Source organism: Pagrus major, chromosome 9 (assembly GCF_040436345.1).
Source record: "Pagrus major chromosome 9, Pma_NU_1.0".
Lineage (NCBI taxonomy): Eukaryota > Metazoa > Chordata > Actinopteri > Spariformes > Sparidae > Pagrus > Pagrus major.
In genome coordinates this window covers 19,014,850-19,032,595 of record NC_133223.1, presented here as the reverse complement: position 1 = coordinate 19,032,595, position 17,746 = coordinate 19,014,850, and the positions used below count along the sequence as shown (strand labels likewise).

General features: G+C 40.5%; 1 protein-coding gene across 1 annotated transcript in view; it reads right to left on the bottom strand.

Moving 5' to 3' along the window:
- Nucleotides 1–17,481, bottom strand: part of LOC141002402 (voltage-gated inwardly rectifying potassium channel KCNH7-like) — a 43,677-nt gene extending 26,196 nt beyond the window's left edge. Inside the window, exons 1-3 of the mRNA XM_073473722.1 lie at nt 17,406–17,481; nt 16,723–16,953; nt 6,336–6,491 (exon numbers count right to left, since the gene is read on the bottom strand). Coding sequence (XP_073329823.1) covers nt 6,336–6,491; nt 16,723–16,953; nt 17,406–17,481 — 463 coding nt within the window. The remainder of the gene's footprint in view (nt 1–6,335; nt 6,492–16,722; nt 16,954–17,405) is intronic.
- Nucleotides 17,482–17,746: the final 265 nt, after the last annotated feature.

Genomic DNA, 17,746 nt, shown 5'->3' with positions numbered 1-17,746 from the left:
TTCTGCCAAGGACGTTATGTTGTCGCCCGTCTTCATTTGTTGGTTGGTTTGTTTCATAGTTTGAGTTTTTGGTTTAGTTACTTCCTGTCTTATTTTGTAGTTCTCTCCTCATGTGTCATGTTTTGCTTTTCACTTCCTCCCTTTGTCCTTTTCCCATCTTTTTTCGTGTTCACATGTGTTTCACTTGTTAGGTGGTACCTGTCTATTTAAGCCGGTGTTTTTCTCTTACTCTTTTTCAGTTCGTTTGTTCTGTTTCCCAACACCGGCCCTGTGTCTTCTGTGTTCCTCATGTCCCTCGAGTTCCTGCCAGCCTTTTTTTTTGTGTTTTTTCGTTGATTGCCTTTTGCACTTGCAATGGGTCCTCATTACTTTTGCAAACTGTGGCAGGTTTGTTGGTTGTTTTGTCAGCAGGATAACACACACACACACACAAAAAACTTGGATGGAGGATGAGCCCAGAATAGACCCAAGTAACTTTTGGTGTGGATCCGGGTAAAGAGACAGATCTACGAGTTTTTTCTCAAACATTACAAGATGGGAATCATTTCTTGGGAATAATGCATGGATCTTGATGAAAAAAATCTGCTGTATTTAGGTGGTTGGTATCTCTAGTTACAACCTTAGACCAGGCCCAACAGTCCCCTTTTAAATTCAGTCAAGCCTAATCCAATATCAAATAAAACATATTTAAATTGGCTTCATCACAAGTTTCATTTGGATCCACATCAAATTGTACTCACTCACAGATACCAGCTACCTAAATACGCCTGATTTTTTTCATCAAGATCTTTTATTCAATCAAACCTAATCCAGCTATCAAACTGTTGGGCCTTGACGGAGGTATGCGCTCTATGGAGTGCCCCTCTAGTTGTTATTGTGACGGTTTGCAGCAGAGTGTAAAGGGACGAGGATGAGAATCAGCACTCTGCTTGTACTCTGCTAAAAAACGCTGGATTTTTTTCCCCTTTGAGTTGTAAGTGAGTTGCTGCTTTAAGGAAAAGAGTTGAAGCATCTTGTGGTCTTTCTCACAAGTGAGGGTAAAATGGAGCTTAAGATTAGATCGATGCAACATTAGCAGTGACATGGGCTTTATATCACATTGTTGTGGTGAAAAAGCGGAGCAGAGCCTGGAGGCAAAGCTCTTGATTTCCTAGTTGATTTATGTTCGAGCCTTTAGCTATGCTCATGAGCCGTGTGTAGTATTCAAGACGAGATTGCCGATACACGCAGCCAACATGACTTTCCTTCACAGGGTGTCTGGGCTCACCCTGAGGGATAGCATGAGGAAAGAGCTTGGAATGGACTTGCCGATCCTTTAAATTGAATGAAAGTGGCTGGACTGGGCGTCTCTCTTGAAAGTTCATTGATTGTCATGAAGTTTTGTGAAACCACTAATAAAACTGTAAATGCCAGATTTCTGTATTTAATCTGCAACGTAAATATGTTCCTGCCATTAAAGAATGTAGCTAGTTCTTATTGATCCTGTACAGTAAGAGCATCATTTCTTATTCACGTAACAGCATATTACATAGATGTAATAGTGTCTTAAATTAGAGTTAGGGTTCAAGAGAGTAAGCATAGTGATGGTGACGTTTTAAGTCAAAGTAAGCTATTATTCTGAATAATGTATGATGTGATGCATCCAGTTGGGGACATAACAATAAAAAGAAGTCTCTGTGCACTGAACAGTGTATCCTTCTGTTGGGTAATTTCTAACTATTGTCTCCTCGAAGGCATGTTGAGGATGCTGAATAGTGTGTTCTAGATGGCAGCTCAGGGAAAGAGGGATTACTTTCTTCTAGGCTCAATATTGTGCTACAGTAGTTTGACACCTGCAGGCTTATTGCCTGCTGTCAGCACCGGATCATAATTAGCCCCCCAATGTCCAAAAATCACTTTTCACAGCCCGCTACACTAAAACGAATGGCCAAGCTATTTGGAAATGTTCTCCCTGCCCATCCCAGGTAAAATGCTTGAAAAAAAAGTATTTCTCTACTGTTTCTCTATTCCTTTTTTCATTTTTTAAGCAGTAATGTGAGAAAGCTCTTCCTCTGCCAATGGGACTGTTATGTCATTCTGGTTTAAAGGCCTGAAAGCTTGAAAGGATTTATATTTGCAAGGGTGCCAACGAATATTGGTCTGAATGCTTTATAGATAGAATATGTAACATTTCTGCATTAGTTTGACTAAAAATGACCAGACCTATGTTATAAACTATGTTGATTTGTGTACTTACATTATCCCAAACATTTCCAAAAATTTTCAAACCCAGAGAAATCTGTACTTTTATTTTGGGCTGCCTGTCACTATAACTTCTGAGAGAGTCAGAGAGAAAGAAAGGAAGTTGTGCGCCTAAATGTAATGCCAATACATACATTACCTTGTCGCGAACATTTCTGTCTGAGTCACATAGATAGATTTTCATCAGCCATAGTGGTTGTTGCTTTTGCTGCAAACAACAACTCCCATGCTGCCACACTATTTTTGACTAAGTAACCCCTGGCGGCAGAAATGATATTTTGTGGGTTTAAAAATGTACATGTACATCTGAAGAAATACAGAATATGTGTTGGGAATTGTTCAATATGAGCACATAAAGTTCAGGCAAGTTTAATCAGTAAGACTTTCTTTATGCTCCTTCATTTACACTTCGCTCTCTTTCTCTTCTTTCAATCAGCCAATCATGTCGTTCTTTTCAGTCCATGTTAGCCATCAAACTGACGTGGACTGAACAGTAAACGGACTTGCACTTATATATATCAAATCTGTTCTCATCTCTGCCGTTGTCAGCTGTCATTTCAGTGTGTAATCACTGAGACCCTCCTCCAACCCATCCACGTCTGGTTTATCATATCTAGTGCCCATAAGGGTTGGACGATGTCTACCGAGTTGGCATATGACAATGTCCTCGTGATGGACAATGACATCGTTATTTGGGAGGAGGGTGGGGTGCTATGTGTGTCTGAATTTGAGGTAGTGCGCTCCACTCCACTGTAGTCACTGCTGTTTCCTACTGTCGCTCTGGCAGAAACCTCCAATTGTCTCCAATCACCAGTGAAGGGAGTCAGATCATCTCTAACAGCCCTGCCTAGTGAGCGTCCAACATTTATCCCTTAAATGGGTTCCAAAGGGTCTTCATCTCTGCACCACATGTCTAACTTAGCTGTAAGCTTAAAACAAAGTTAGCTGGCTAGCTATACTGAGGAAGCTAAACTATGCGAACGCAAATAAATACGGTACGATTGAATGAAACAGCACTGCCCCGAGCGTCTTTGTTTCTCCAAACTGGGCAGGTTTAATAATAAAATAATAAACAAGACATGGAAACGAAACATTACTGCACTTGGCAGCAATAAACTTGTTTTCATTTTCTCTTTCACATGTCACTAACACCAACGACTCCTGCCTTACTGCAACACAGGGGACCCTGTGTGTTTCCCACACATAGACTTTACTTGGGCGGGTCTTCCAGATATATTAATCTATATCAATTTTAGCATTTTTTACTTTTATTTTTATCCGTCAAAGAGAATGACGCTATCTGCAATTGATTAACTAGTGGACAATCTGCCCTTGCTCTTTCCCTCCCTTCTTCTCTCAATCACACATGCTTTTCATCCTCCACTGGCCCAATCCTGCTCATCAGTCCACTCCTCATCACATCCACCTTCTGCCAGTCTCTTCCACCCACCGCCAGTATCAAGGCTCCATCGGGGCTTTTCCTATATGGCATTAAAATACTTATTCGTTCCTGATTGCAATAATATATCCTCATACCAAGCAGCTGAATTACAAAATCATTAGCATCAGTTTTTAAGACCCTGTTTATGTTAAAGCAGGTACAGCGTAAAACTACACTTATTTTCTAGGGTCTGCTCAAAGCCAACGACAACAGTAACATACTTTAAGCGTGATGTGTGCATGTAGTCAAGACCTTTCTAATGTAAAGTCACATCATATGTTTCTCTGCCCCATCGAACCACAGATCCCCCTGCTGAAGCACTGTCACAAGCGATCAGCTCTGATTAGCATGGCTAGCAACGGACACAGGCGCCCACACACACATATGCATGCGTGCGCACGCTGAAATACACACATACACATGGAGTAAAAGCACAAGCACAACGTCAGTGCCTTGGAGGAATTCATGCTGAGAGAAGTGGATCGCTGAGCTCTGGTCAGAGACGAGATGCTGAGTGCCTCCAATCAGGGAGGAGCTGGAATGTCTCAACGACATTTACACCCACTGACACACATCCAAATAAGAAATAAGGATGCGGTGCGGTCTCCAAAACGACATAGAACAGGCAGAACGATTAAGAATTTAACTAGAATAAATATCCAACAAGAGGTTACGTAAGCACACCACTCAAACTTTACTGTACCGGATAACTAAATAATGCACACTTTTTGGGAATAATAGAAGCTGGCAGGATGATTGGAGGATACACTGAGGATGTCAAGGAATCCGTATCTCCAGTGTTCATTTAATTTCTAACAGAAGAAAAGGGTTATTTAAAAAAAATGCTGCAATCTCACAAAACATTCAGAGGTTTAATATGAAAAATGTATGCAACGCCATGACTATTCTTTTTTTTTTTTGGTACAGCATCATTTCATAGTTTTTAAGCTTTGGTTATGAGAGAGTTTTTAAAGATCTTGGTGTGGGATAAATTACCAGAAAAAATGAAGGAAAAGTTAACTGAAGACCATATAAATAATGTGTAGTAGTAGTAGTATTACTAGTTGTATGCATATGAATCTTGGTACCTGGTCTATGGTATCATCTAACTGTACATCGAGTGACAAAAAGTTCAATAAAAAGTTATATCATATATAAATCACATATATCATAACAACCTTCTGCAGGCATGACACACAGACAGGTGGCAAATTAAAGAAAAATAACAAATACTTCCTCAAGGTGAGAAGCATTTTAGTGGCATGATTTAGGTCCATTTGTCCCCTGAGATGGGGGGGTCACTGCAAATCAATACAAAGTTGAATTTTTTTCCTATCATGAAACATTTCTATCCTGATGGGACTGGTCTCACTCTCAGAGCATGAGGCCTCCCTGAATGCTTTGATGAGCATAAAATGATTTGAATTATATAATATGGCCTGCACAGTCAATAGATCTCAACCCAATTGATCACCTATGGGAGACTTTGGACTATTATTTGGAGGGATAATGTTCCCTTCATCCAGTCGAGTTGCTGAGACCTGAAGAATCAATGCCAAAGTGCTTTGAAGCTGTCCTGGCTGCACACTGTGGCCCCAAAACTTAAATAAGACACTTAATGTTGGCTTTTCCTTTTAATATGTGACCTTTCTGTGTTTTTGTGGCCAAACCTGGAAGTTAGCATCGTGCTCAGATTATTGCAGGAAATAATCTCCATGGCAAACAAACGTTTATGATACATTTTGTTCAGCTGATCAATCTGGTCAATCTGTGACGATAATCTTCACAGATTGGACCATGATAGCAAATTTCATAGCATAGATGCAATTGCCAGGATTGCAGTCTATGTCGAAGTATCCTTCAGCAATATACTGATTCCCAATTTGCTCCTGGTGGCTCTTTCATTGCTGTGTGAGTGCGTATGAATGGTTATTGCTCCTGATGAGTGAGTGGTTGATAAAATTAGAGAGGCACTTTATCAAGTAGTCTACAGTCCATTAACCATTTGAACTATACTTTATACACCTCACAAAAAAAGATCCACATAATTGGAAAGTTTGAGTAATTTGAAACTAAAGCCTGTAAAGGAGATGAGTACACAAGTTTCTCTGTTTGGTGCGATGACATTTCCCACTGAGCAAAAAAATATCCAAAAGACGTCAATTCGTCTTTGACAACATTGACAAAGACTTCCACTGGAGAGCCAGAGTGAAAGTTGTTTTGACGTCTTTTTTAGACATCTTTTCAACGTTCACTAGTGATGTCCAAGTGACATCCTGACAGAGATCAAAAGTTTTTACCGTGTCATTTTGGAAATCTTTTTCAACTTCAGTTGCAGACGTCTAAAGAACTTCTCGCCTCATGCAAGCTATTGAGGTTGAGGCTCAGGGTTCAATCCATCCGGCAGCTTTTGCTGCATGAAGTAAAACATTGTCAAAGACGTTGAACTGACATCTTTTGGATATGGTTTTGCTCGTGGGTTGATGCCCCAGACAGCTTCTGTAGTCTCATTTCGCCACTTGTTAGTAAAAACTTCAAAATTTACGTGTGTGGTATTTACTGATATCATTTCTGAACCAGAAAAGCAGAAATGCTAACTCATTTCTCATTCCTGCAGCACTCTATAGGACAGAATAGTATATCAAATACTCACTTTGATCCGACTTTGTAGGGGACGTTGGGCTTATCTTCTCTGTGGAGTTGTCACTCTCCTCATCCAAGACGTAATCAAAATTTAAGATGAACATCATCACCACGCCCTCCTCATTTTTCACTGGGATTATGTGAGTGTTGCACTGAAAGTCAGACCCTGAAAAAGAGACAAAGCCAAAAAGAGAAAGAATCAAACATTATCTCTCCGCCTGTGATCAGTGTGTCTCAAGATGTCTTTATTGGACCTAAATCTATAGAAAAACAACATAAGGCTCGAGGGATTCAACCAACAATTATTTTCATTATTGATTGATGAGTTGTTTGGTCCATAAAATGTAGGACAATGGTGAGAAACCATGGGGATGTCCTCTTATGTCTTGTTTTATCCACAGCAGCTCTATTAGACTCAAGGGAAATGTATCAATAAGTCCTATCACAATCGGAAAAGATGTTGTCGAGACCTTTAGAGAGATTGTTTATAAACAGAAATGTAAAAATGACAAACACCTCCCTCTGGTTTCACATGAATGTTGGGAAAACTGAGGAAAAGTTGATCCGATTTAAAGGTCAATGCCTGCATGTCAGAACAAATGAAGTAGTCGAGATAAAATAAGTAAGCCCAGGGGTTAAACAAAGCATACGTGTGTGTGCGTTCATGTGATTTGCACGCCTATTTGAGCCCATATAGATGTGCCACATGTATATTAATGAGCAATACAATGCGGGCTTGCAGAAGTTGGACGAATGTGATGCAGTACGGTGCAGACGGCAGAGTTTAGCAGAATAGATCAAACAGGCAGGACAGATTACAGCCAATTTGGAGGATTGCAATGTGCTCATAGGAGTAATGACTGGAGGAGAGGATCGCGTGAAGCACTGGAGCAGAAAACAATCCATGATCTAAACTTAGTGTTGAGCCCAGAATATCCCAATTTCTCAACTGCAGTGGTTAGAGCTGTGTTGATGCCTGCAGGCACAATTGCCCACCAATGAAACTTTATACTCACTGGACCTTAAACGACAATAACACGATTGCTACAACCCAGCTAGGGTGACATATAATTTCTCAGTGACCGTCTGTGGAAGCTGCCATGACAGCACTTTTTTTTCTATTATTTGAAATTATTCTAATTTTCAGCACATAATTAAAGATCTACATATTCAAAAAAGTAAAATTTCATTTTTACCAGTAGTAGTGTTTAACATCTGGCCTATTAAATCCAAATTACTGATGCTAACTTTCCCTTTGTCTCCCTGTGTAGGTCTGTCTGTCTGGCTTGTTGTGTTCTCCTGCTCACAGAGGACACATATTACCCGTGTTCAGTGTAATCTCCGCAGGGCTCACAGACACCCTGCCAGCAGCATTCATTAGCAGTAGACTTGCTGTCTGACTAAATATAACAAGCTCGGTCTGCCTCAACATGCCAGAGTTCTGTTGGAAGGATTTCTGCATCAAAACTCCCAGAAGTAACGCTGCATTGTCACCACTGTCGATATGATAATGTGATTTTAATATGGTAGAAAATGTAAAAAAAATAAAATAAAATAAGGGTAGAACTGGGTAGAATTAAATGTTTTTAGAAGTTTCATGTGAATTGATGGGAATTAATCTCACATATGCTTGCTGTATTTGGATGATAAGACCAGCGGGTGTGCACTCCTCACCCATCTTGTCTGGTGTCATGGGTGCCGGGCGATGTTATGGTGTAAAGTGGAAGTGGTGCTTAGAGCGCTGCAGAACTGCGAGTCCTCCCCCAGAAAATCCCCTTTTCATAAAAAGCACTTTCCTGCATTTCCCAGAAAGCCGTCACTTAATTCTACATTGTCCTGTCTATAAAAGGGAACATTTTTCGGGTTTTGACTTTGATGTGTTTGATTTCAAAGTGTTCTCGCTCTTTTCCGAGTGAAGGAGAAACTAATTGAGCGAGAGAGTTGTTCTGTATCGACTTTTAATTATCTGATAAATCCTGCAGGAATTAAACGTGTTAGTGATAAGTCCGTAAAAATGAATTCTCTCCAAAAATAAAAAGAAACTGCACTTACTGATGTTATTTTTGGGACGTTTTCCCTTTATTCAAAAGAAGACACTGGAGTGGTGACAGGAAATGAGGGGGGATATTATTATTACCAGTATTTCTAATGCCAGATTTCTAACCACATTTTCTTTCTTGTTTTTCAACTCAAATGTGCAAATGATTTCCAACAAATCCTTTTATTATTGTGAGTGTACATATTGAGAAAGGTATTTCCAGGTACATCAAGACAAACTTTTTTTTCAAATCTTTTTACTGAACCACTCAAGATAAGATAAGCAGATTATATACTGTATATGTTATACCATATTTTTTTTTAGCTCCTCCAATTTCACAGTATTATAAATAATGAAATGTTTCGCTTTGTTTTGTTTGTTCTAGGTGAAACGACAAGACATGTCTTGTCACATCACTGTGTGAGATATCCTGTATTATATTAGCACCAGTGAAGTGCACACAGAAAATAGGCGAATGAGAACATTTGATTTCAACATTTTTACTCCTCATGATGCAGATGTCCCCTTTGCTCCATTGTTCAGGCACATTTTCACAAAATATAGCTCCCTGTCTCGCTGTTTTCTGAATAGAAAAATAACCTGTGCATTAAATATAGAGGTTAGGGGTTCCCTGCTATATATATATATATATATATATATATATATATATAAGGAACTGCCAATAAGGAACTGTGCATTTTTCCAGAGAAATGCAAAGTGCGAATGAAATTCTGAGTAAATGAAGTTATAAGCTCTAATATCATAATACATTGAATATTAATACTAGTTAATAACAACAGAGATTTATTGTCCATTAAATGGAACTCTACTTTGTGAACGGCCAGGATGGTAAATGCAGCAGAAATCTTTCTGGGCTTGAGTTTACCTCACCAGATGGGGAAACAATGGTCATGCTTAAAGGCTAAACCATGGGGGTCTCTTCTCATCTGGTCTCCTGCTGAATGTCACCTCTACCAAAATGGATCAAAGGAAAGCTTCTCTATCCTCGCTATGTTAAATCAGCAGACTATGCAGTTCTAATTTTGTGATAATTATTTTGTTACATAATCGTTTTTTTGTTTTTAAAAGAACTCACGTTTTTGCCCACAGCGCTCTTACCTCGGTGCGCGAGGGTAAATTTGTGCAAATAAAACAGGGAGAGTCTTTCTTTCCACCATCCAGAATCAGTGGCAGTAAGCCATGTGATCAGCGGAGCCACTCATGCCCTGAAGAAAGACGGCCTCCGTCATTGATCGGGAACAACCGCGTCATTCATCTTCGAAATGACTTCCAACAAAGGTCAAAAGCCTAGTGAGGTTATGGTGGGAAAAATAAAGTGAACCCAAAGCTTCGATCTTATTTTTTTCTTATTTTTAATTCTACTTATTCAATTAAACCTAATTCAGTGGCAATACTAATTAAGATTCACAGCATCCCATGATACTTCATGAATGAACAAATTGTTCATTATGTAAGAAAATTTTAATCATTTAAACTGATTTAGGTAATGTAGAAGCCATGGAGAGTTTTGTGCGCATTCAAAAGAGTGTTACTGGCATGTCAAGGCTTATAATGAGAGCCTTAACTAAATGTCATTACCTAACATTGAATAATAATTCAATTTAAACCAAACTTTTCATTTCAATTCAAAATCGAGCCACGGAGTTCAATGTGAAGAAAAACTGAATTCAGATGGAAAGGTCCCACTTCCTAGATCTGTGATGCTACCCCCCGTCGACTGACAAATTGTCTTGGCAGACATGACTTCTCAGCTGAAGTGTCACAAACAAACTGTCAGACAGTTTCATGAAAAGCTACGGTCTCCTCCAGATTCGCTCAGAAATAATGCCGGATTTGTAATTTGACCTATTTACTAATTGTTGTGATGCTACTGTTTACTACACTTGGTGCACATAGTTGGAGAATGAGGAAAAGGTTCTGCAAAATACGTTTTTCCCCAATAAATACAACAAAAATAATATGAAATGTATCATATGTACGACTATCTCAACAACTTGTGACAGGGAATCACATTACTGTTTCATTGTTATTAAATGTTTTAGTGCAGCGTGTTTTAAACTCATTTCATTTTAGCATCTTCACAATTTATAAATTGAAAAAGTGTTTTGCGTTCATGCTTCTCGTGTTTTTTCTTGGTCTCATAGTAATTATTTGCTTTCCTCATCCATTCAGTCAGTGTGATAGCTTGATTGATAAGGTCCAGCTGCATGACCTCTACCCCATCTAAAGGCGTCGGAAGACTTCAAGCTACGCACCTGTCAAAATGTCAAGCAGCATCTGAAACTACTATCTCAAGGCCTGTAAGAAGACTGTCAAAAAGTGTGTGTTATCTCGTCTGTATGATTCATTTGTCTTGCCCCTCGCTGCGATGGCAGGCTTTGAGTGAGTGTAGCTTTAGATGTGGCCAGACAACATTTCGTACAAACTAGTGTGTAACAACCATAACAGGCTTCCTTAATGGCCGAAAGAGCGAAATGCACTGCAACAAAAAAAAAAAGAGCACAAGGGAATGAAGAACTGACAATGCAAACACTACTCTGAGAAAACACAGCGATTAAGTCAAACATTGTAAAAGCCCTGCTCTCAGACTGTGACAAATGTGGACTCCTCTGGGAAATTAGGAATCACATTCAACAGTTTGACAAATGACACACAGCACAGAGCAACAGACAGCAAATGTAGAAAACGCAGGGAAATACAGAAATGCTGTAAATCGTCTAGAACTGAGGTCAACCACAGAAAGAGGTTCTGGGGGCAGCTGATGAAGATGCTAGGAAAACCAATCGGAAAAATGAAACGAACGTGGAAGTACTGAAAACTTCAGCTCCTTGAGCGGCCACATGAGACTGGCTCCAAATCTGAGCCAATCCCCGTAAGACCTCATGTTGAAAAATTACAATTTTTAAAGCCGAAATAAACGTGTTTTGGTCGTTATATCTAATTACCTCACTTATGACAACTGTGCGGAGGTTGAATCTTAATTCTAAATTCTGTTTGAATTATATTAAAGCTTAAAGTTATGCTTAATTAAGGCCGTGGCTGCTTTGAGTAGCCATTATGTACAGCACTATCAGAACCATGCAAGCACAATGTTAATAGGCTAAAATATATAGTAGTGTCACTTCACTATCCAATATCAGATCATGCATTCAGGCGTGTCCATCTGTTTTTAATGTCTCTGGGAACTTCTCTGTTGTCTTGCAGCATTTTCTGAGTATTGTCTTTCGGCTGTATTATGATGTTTCAAATTGGTGAATGCGTCTTTTAATTGGCTTATGTTTTATGTATGTGCAGCACTTTATTTTCCTAAATGCAACGTACGCTACGTCTAATTGTTGAAGATGTATTATTCATTTTTCTTGTGTTTTCTCCATTTGCTCGCGCTTCCTTTTTCTTGCAGTGCTTCTAACTCTCTCGGCCACTGAACCGTCATGACAGTCGACACGATTAACTGTTCTGACCCGCGTATTAATGAATACAAATAAGCTCCGTTGTACAATACATGTTCTACTGAATAATGCTGACCAGTTGTGTTTTAGGCTATTGAACTTTCCCATTCTCACGCAACACTCAACCCAGCACAACATAGCTGCTGGACACGGTTAGCATCATTGACAGCGTGTGCAGTTTGTACCAGCGAGTGTCCATTAATTCCCTGACCTTTATAAGGAGTGTTTCCCCGCTAGCCAAGAAATGTTATTTACACCTGCTTGAATGAATGGACAGTGTATTAAGACTAGCTCCCTTTTCATGATGGAAATTTCATTACTGTTGATACTATTTCCATCATCAATTATTAAAACATTGCTGCTTAATCAAGTGATCCTTTGGATGCTCTTACAATGATGACTCACAGGTCAAACTGAGTGTTGGTGAAACTCGACGATGTCTTACAGAAAATCAAGAGATAAGAAAGAGATCGATGTACACATTAGTAGTGCTTTTATTCATGTCTCAGCGCGACCGCCGCTGCACATTTGCTAAAATCGTATTTCAAAAAGAGAATCTACTTCTTATTTGAACCTATTCTGTTTAGATGTATCCAGGCCTTATATTAATCTGCATAAGCTGATCTACTTTAGCGAGAAACATGATGATTTTTTGTTTTAGTATCCTTCCACCAGTGTGCTCACCACAACTGCAGCTTTTAAACAGTACAGCCCCAGACTACTGCCTGGTAGCGAGTCTTGTTTAATGAAATCTGACATGTTTCTCGTTTAGGGCTATTCTGCTTAAGCCAATACGCAACGTTACTGGGGCGTAGCCAATCGGGACTAGGGCATGTAGGCAGAGGCCATGCAAGCTAACCCTTTGTTTGGAGTCGCTTAGCCTTGTGGCAATATCTTGCCTCAGTGAGACCGCTGTAAGCTACACAGCCTGGCCTAATTTCATCTTCAATCAGTGTCTCCAGAGTCATCAGGGATAACTAGCAGCTCGGGCTCAAACTACATTTCATTTGTGTTTATCAATTCATGATATTTTGCTCCGTGATCTTTTATTTAGGTACAGATGTTGGCGCATTTGAATGCAATGGTAAAACTTGAAGTTAGCCTACTGTAACTGATTAAGAGAAAAACACAGATGGTATGGAGAGGAATATTAGATTACCACCTCCAGTACAAGAATCCTATGAGATAAAAATAGCCCCTGGATGAACATTCCTATCCTCTGCAAAATAAGACCTGTATTGTTATTGTGTTCCATCTGCTCCTTCTCTCTACCAGTGAACTTGTTTTGCATTGTAATTGGTAGTAGAGCATCAATTATCTAATAAAAATGCAAATGTTCCTGCAATGGAGCTCGTATTAATGTCTCCTCTCTGAGATGGAAAGTCCCCCCATGTGCTTTTTAATTTGTTACATCTACTTGGACAAGCTGACTTTACTCTAACGGATGAAACCTGATGAGGAAAGCTCTGTGTGTGTTTCACCTCATACTGCGAGACACCAAAGAGGGCTGAGCGCGATAAAAAATGGATGTGCTCTTTTTAAGGGTATTCATCCAAGTGTCCTGCAGCACACCTTGTGCACTGTAGACACTCCGCGTCCCCCCAGTCCCTCGCTCCCCCGCCACTAAAACCCCTCAGCGGGGGTACGCGGCCCTTCAGTCCCCTCGGCAGGGAGTCACCTATGAAACCCTGCACCCACGCATACCACATGTCCCAGATCATTCAGCACGGTTAGCTAAGCTGCCGCTGTTATGTAGCCATTATCCATTTAACTTCTCTCTGCACGGTGTCAGCTTCCTTTTGTTAACGCTCATTCAGGTACAAAGTATTATTACACCCCGTGGAATAGGATAGCTTTACAAAGCCATCAAGGGAAAGCATTTACCTCATTGATTATGTATCATCGTTGGAGGAAGGGGCGCGCGTGTGGTATCTCCTCTCACAACCCGTCTTGGTTGCTCACATAGAGGAAAATGAAATGAAAAAAGGGCCCTTGTGCTAAAGGCCTTTGCTGTGCTCTCACGGCCCCCTTTTGTTCCACTACTTTTAATTTCGAAGCATACGCGTAAGCTGCTTAACTTTTTGCCTTTTTTTAGCGAAAAGAGCAAAAGCTTTGTTGCTCCTGATGTCACATGGCTTCCTTCATAAAATCCTGACCTTACTTTTTAAAGATTTCCCACTGCAGTTATTGACGGGAGAGGAAAAACAAATTACTCTATGTCACATTGCAATCCCTCTAAACAATGGCATTTAAGGCATGTCCGCAGAGCCTCATTCAACGAGTGCAAATCAGGGAGAAATAGAAATAGTGACATCTGGTAACATATCTGAGCTAATGCTAGTTTATTTTATGTTGTTTTTAAACATGCTGCTCGCTACGCGAAGTACAGTAGGTGCGTAGAAAACAGCGGTTTTAATACAACGGATTAACTGATTTGCATGAGGACTGATAACTTGAAACACAGTTAGGAGAGGAGATGTTGAACACATCCTCTTTCCACCCATCAGCTTCAATTTGAGGAGCGAGTTGAATCAATAAGGCCATCGCTCTCAAGGATGCCATGAATGTTTCATTCCCCTATAGCAGTGGGAGCGTGTGGATTGTGTCCTCCATACCAGTTTAATGCATTTACTCTGTAAGCTGCTCATTCCCAGTCACTGCACTGTCAGCCCCTGACATCTTTATTCATGAGCACACATGCTCACTGTAAATTCCTCTGAGGAGTATTAAGAGTTGTGTCTTGAAGCCGTGATGCACACCGGGGAGGACTGTGAAGAGACAGAGAGCAGCGATTATGTTGGAAGGTTTTCTGCGGCTCTCATCCGCCACGCTTTAAACATTACACGGCCACATGACGTTTCGACAGAGCGCGGCACATGCGTGTCAGACGGGGAAGGATTGGAAAACTAAATGAAGTTAAGATCCCGCTTGTCAAAAGGCAAGCTGTTCGTGCTCTCACAAACAGGCCCTGGAGTGTTTTGTGTAATTGTCTTGCAGGTTTCTGTAACAATCTATTTTAAAAGTGCAGCAGCTGGCTCTTGGCTTCTTCTTGATTAGCAAATAAACAAAACAAAAAAAATAAAAACGTCTCGGCTGATGGCTGCTGATGGTAGATTAAACATGTATCCATGGCCTAGAAACTAATCAAACTCACAATTAAAAATTAAAGCCCTGGCTCCTTATGATTAAATAAAACATTATGTCTCTTTTTTCAAGCTCAGTCTCCTCATATGTTGCTGTTTGTAGTCTTTGAGTAAAGACTCGGAGTAGCAACAATATCGCACGCAACAATTTTCGCCACTTGCGCTAAATTAAAATAAAATTCCTGTACTTGTTGTGCGGCTCTGTAAGAGGAGCACTTTTGGATTGACTCTGTGCAGCTATGTCATGCTGACCATGAAAAGCTCATATGAGAGCATGGCAGGAGGTGGTCAATCTGGGGATTTATGCCACTGAGCGGTAACATCGTATTAATTCTCTCTGATTCAGGATTGCTGTCTCTGCAGTGCACCATTCATACCAGAACTAGGATTGGCTAAAAATGAATGACAAACACCAGTCTAGCATTAAAAAGGAGAGCGTTTTTATGCAAAGCTGGCAAAGCTGGAGCCTATCACATGCACAGCAATTGTACAGATTAGCGGATTGATCCACCATCTAGTAAAGCGGCTGTACACCTTTGCTGCAAACATGGCTTTGTAAATCATGGTTCTTTAAATTCACAGTGAGTGTTTTTCATTTGAAAAGTGTACAGCCAGAGTCAGAACACATACTAAACTTCACAGGACAGCAGATACAACTTTCTCATGTTATATTTTGATATATCAGCTACAGCCACAGTTCACCCTTTTCTATTTCTGTGTTAAATCCAAAACCAAGAGGTGCACACCAGACCTTTTGTTGAATGTCACCCAGCCACATGATGCTATGAATCAAGGCAGGCGCCAAAAGGATTCTGCTGCTGTGTCTCAGTACTTTCTCACACTGGGCTTTATGACTGTTAAGTCTGACGCGCTGCCTATTAAAGGTGCAGTATGTAAGAATTGGCTACCTTGAATGTCATACCCCCCTAAAACACGTGCAGTGTATCACAAGAGTAACTGCTAACCGCTGCTAACTGTATTCTTCTCATACATCCACGACTGTAGCTACTGTTAGCTTGTTAGCTCAGTTAGCCGTGCAGCTAGCTGGACTACCAGGGGAGTGTTGGTGTTTGCACTGTTTGCACAGGAGCTATGGACTGGTGGGAGAAAGAGGTTTTCAGGCTCGCGGCTAGCTGGTTAGCATGCTAACTTCAGTAGATATCTCTCCAACACAATAAATGAATTGTTGTTATTTGTTATTATATTATTATAACTGTTATTTCACACTCTGTTGATGATTTTAGTTAACTGTAGATGATATTATTATATTATTATATATTATTATATGTATAATATTGCACCTTTAAACCTCCTCTGTAATGCATACAACCAAACATAATAACACTAATTTTATACCATTTTCACACCACATCACAACATGCCATTTTCTAATGCTGATTATTATACGAAGCAACATGTTTTTTATTAGAATTATTTTTTTCATGGTTTTGGACTATCCTAACTAGCTTCCTGATGCACAAGGAGGAGGTCAAAATGATCTGTATCTGTACATGAATACCTATGGCACAAACTTGGACAAAGGAGTTATTTCAGAGCTGACTGTTTTCCCTCAGCCAGGAGTAAATCTGAAGCACATCCTGCAACTGACTCTTGCGGGTTAGTATAAGGACATAGTGAGGAGCTGCAGTAGGCGCTTTCCTCAGGTGCACCTGAAAAACAAAAACCCCTCTGGGCTTACGGGCACGCTGTGACAGCCACACTTTTTGTGCCAGGACACCCACTCACCATCCTTCCGGTAGTAGGTGATCTCCACCTTGCGCTCCTCTGACCCAAGCACCGCCTGGGACACCTGGCTGATGGCCTCCTTGTCGGTGAGGTCACCGTGGAGGAAGTCGCAGGTGCACGGCTTCTGCATGATGTCTGGTCTTGAGAAGCCAGTCATCTCGCAGAAGCCGTCGTTGCAGTAGATGATGGCACAGTTCTCCACCCTGGCATTGGCTATCACAAATTTCCGGTCTGTGTGAAAAGAAAAAGCATGAATTTGTGTGTTTATGTGTTTGTATGTATGTATGTTTAATGTGTGACCTCATGGGGTCAGCTCACAAATAAAACCAATCAGTTATCAAGTTAAGTATAGACACATAAGCAGCCTGCTGTTTAAGATTCATTTTGTAGATTCTTATTTTCTCAGGTGAGAATCTGCAAAATTGAATCTGCTAATGATAGGCTATAGGCTGCACACTGAATTCAGTTCCTGCACTACTGGTGATGTTGTTCACCAAACCTCATATAAAAAAATCAATTCAATTAACTCAATTAAGTCTTTTGCTTGCCTACCAAAGAAAGAAAGTCATCCTAAAAGATGTGTTTTTCCAATCAAAGGGAAACACTTTATCACAGGACTTCACATGAATCTGCCAAAAACATTGTGTTCTCTCTCTGCGAGCAGCATAAAGAAAGATACTCACTCTGACCCTCGAATTTCCGAATAATCAATCCAAGGAATGTGTTTTGTGGCGCAACGTGACCTCTTCTCACAGGCATGTTTATACACTGAATATCCCCACGATCCTTCAGCAGAAGCGCCTTTACAAGTAAATCCCGAAGTTACAGATGTTGGCTCGTCGTGCTGCTTCCTCTACCACAGACCATAGCCACACAGACGAGCGCTCTCTTCCCACTTTAAATGACCTTCCCACTTCAGCCGAGGAGTACTTTAGCCCGTTTGTATGCCCGAGCGTGTGAATGCCTCCTCGCCGAAACGCACGGAATCGGGGAGGATCGCTGGAGTTACATGCAGTTCGCAAAG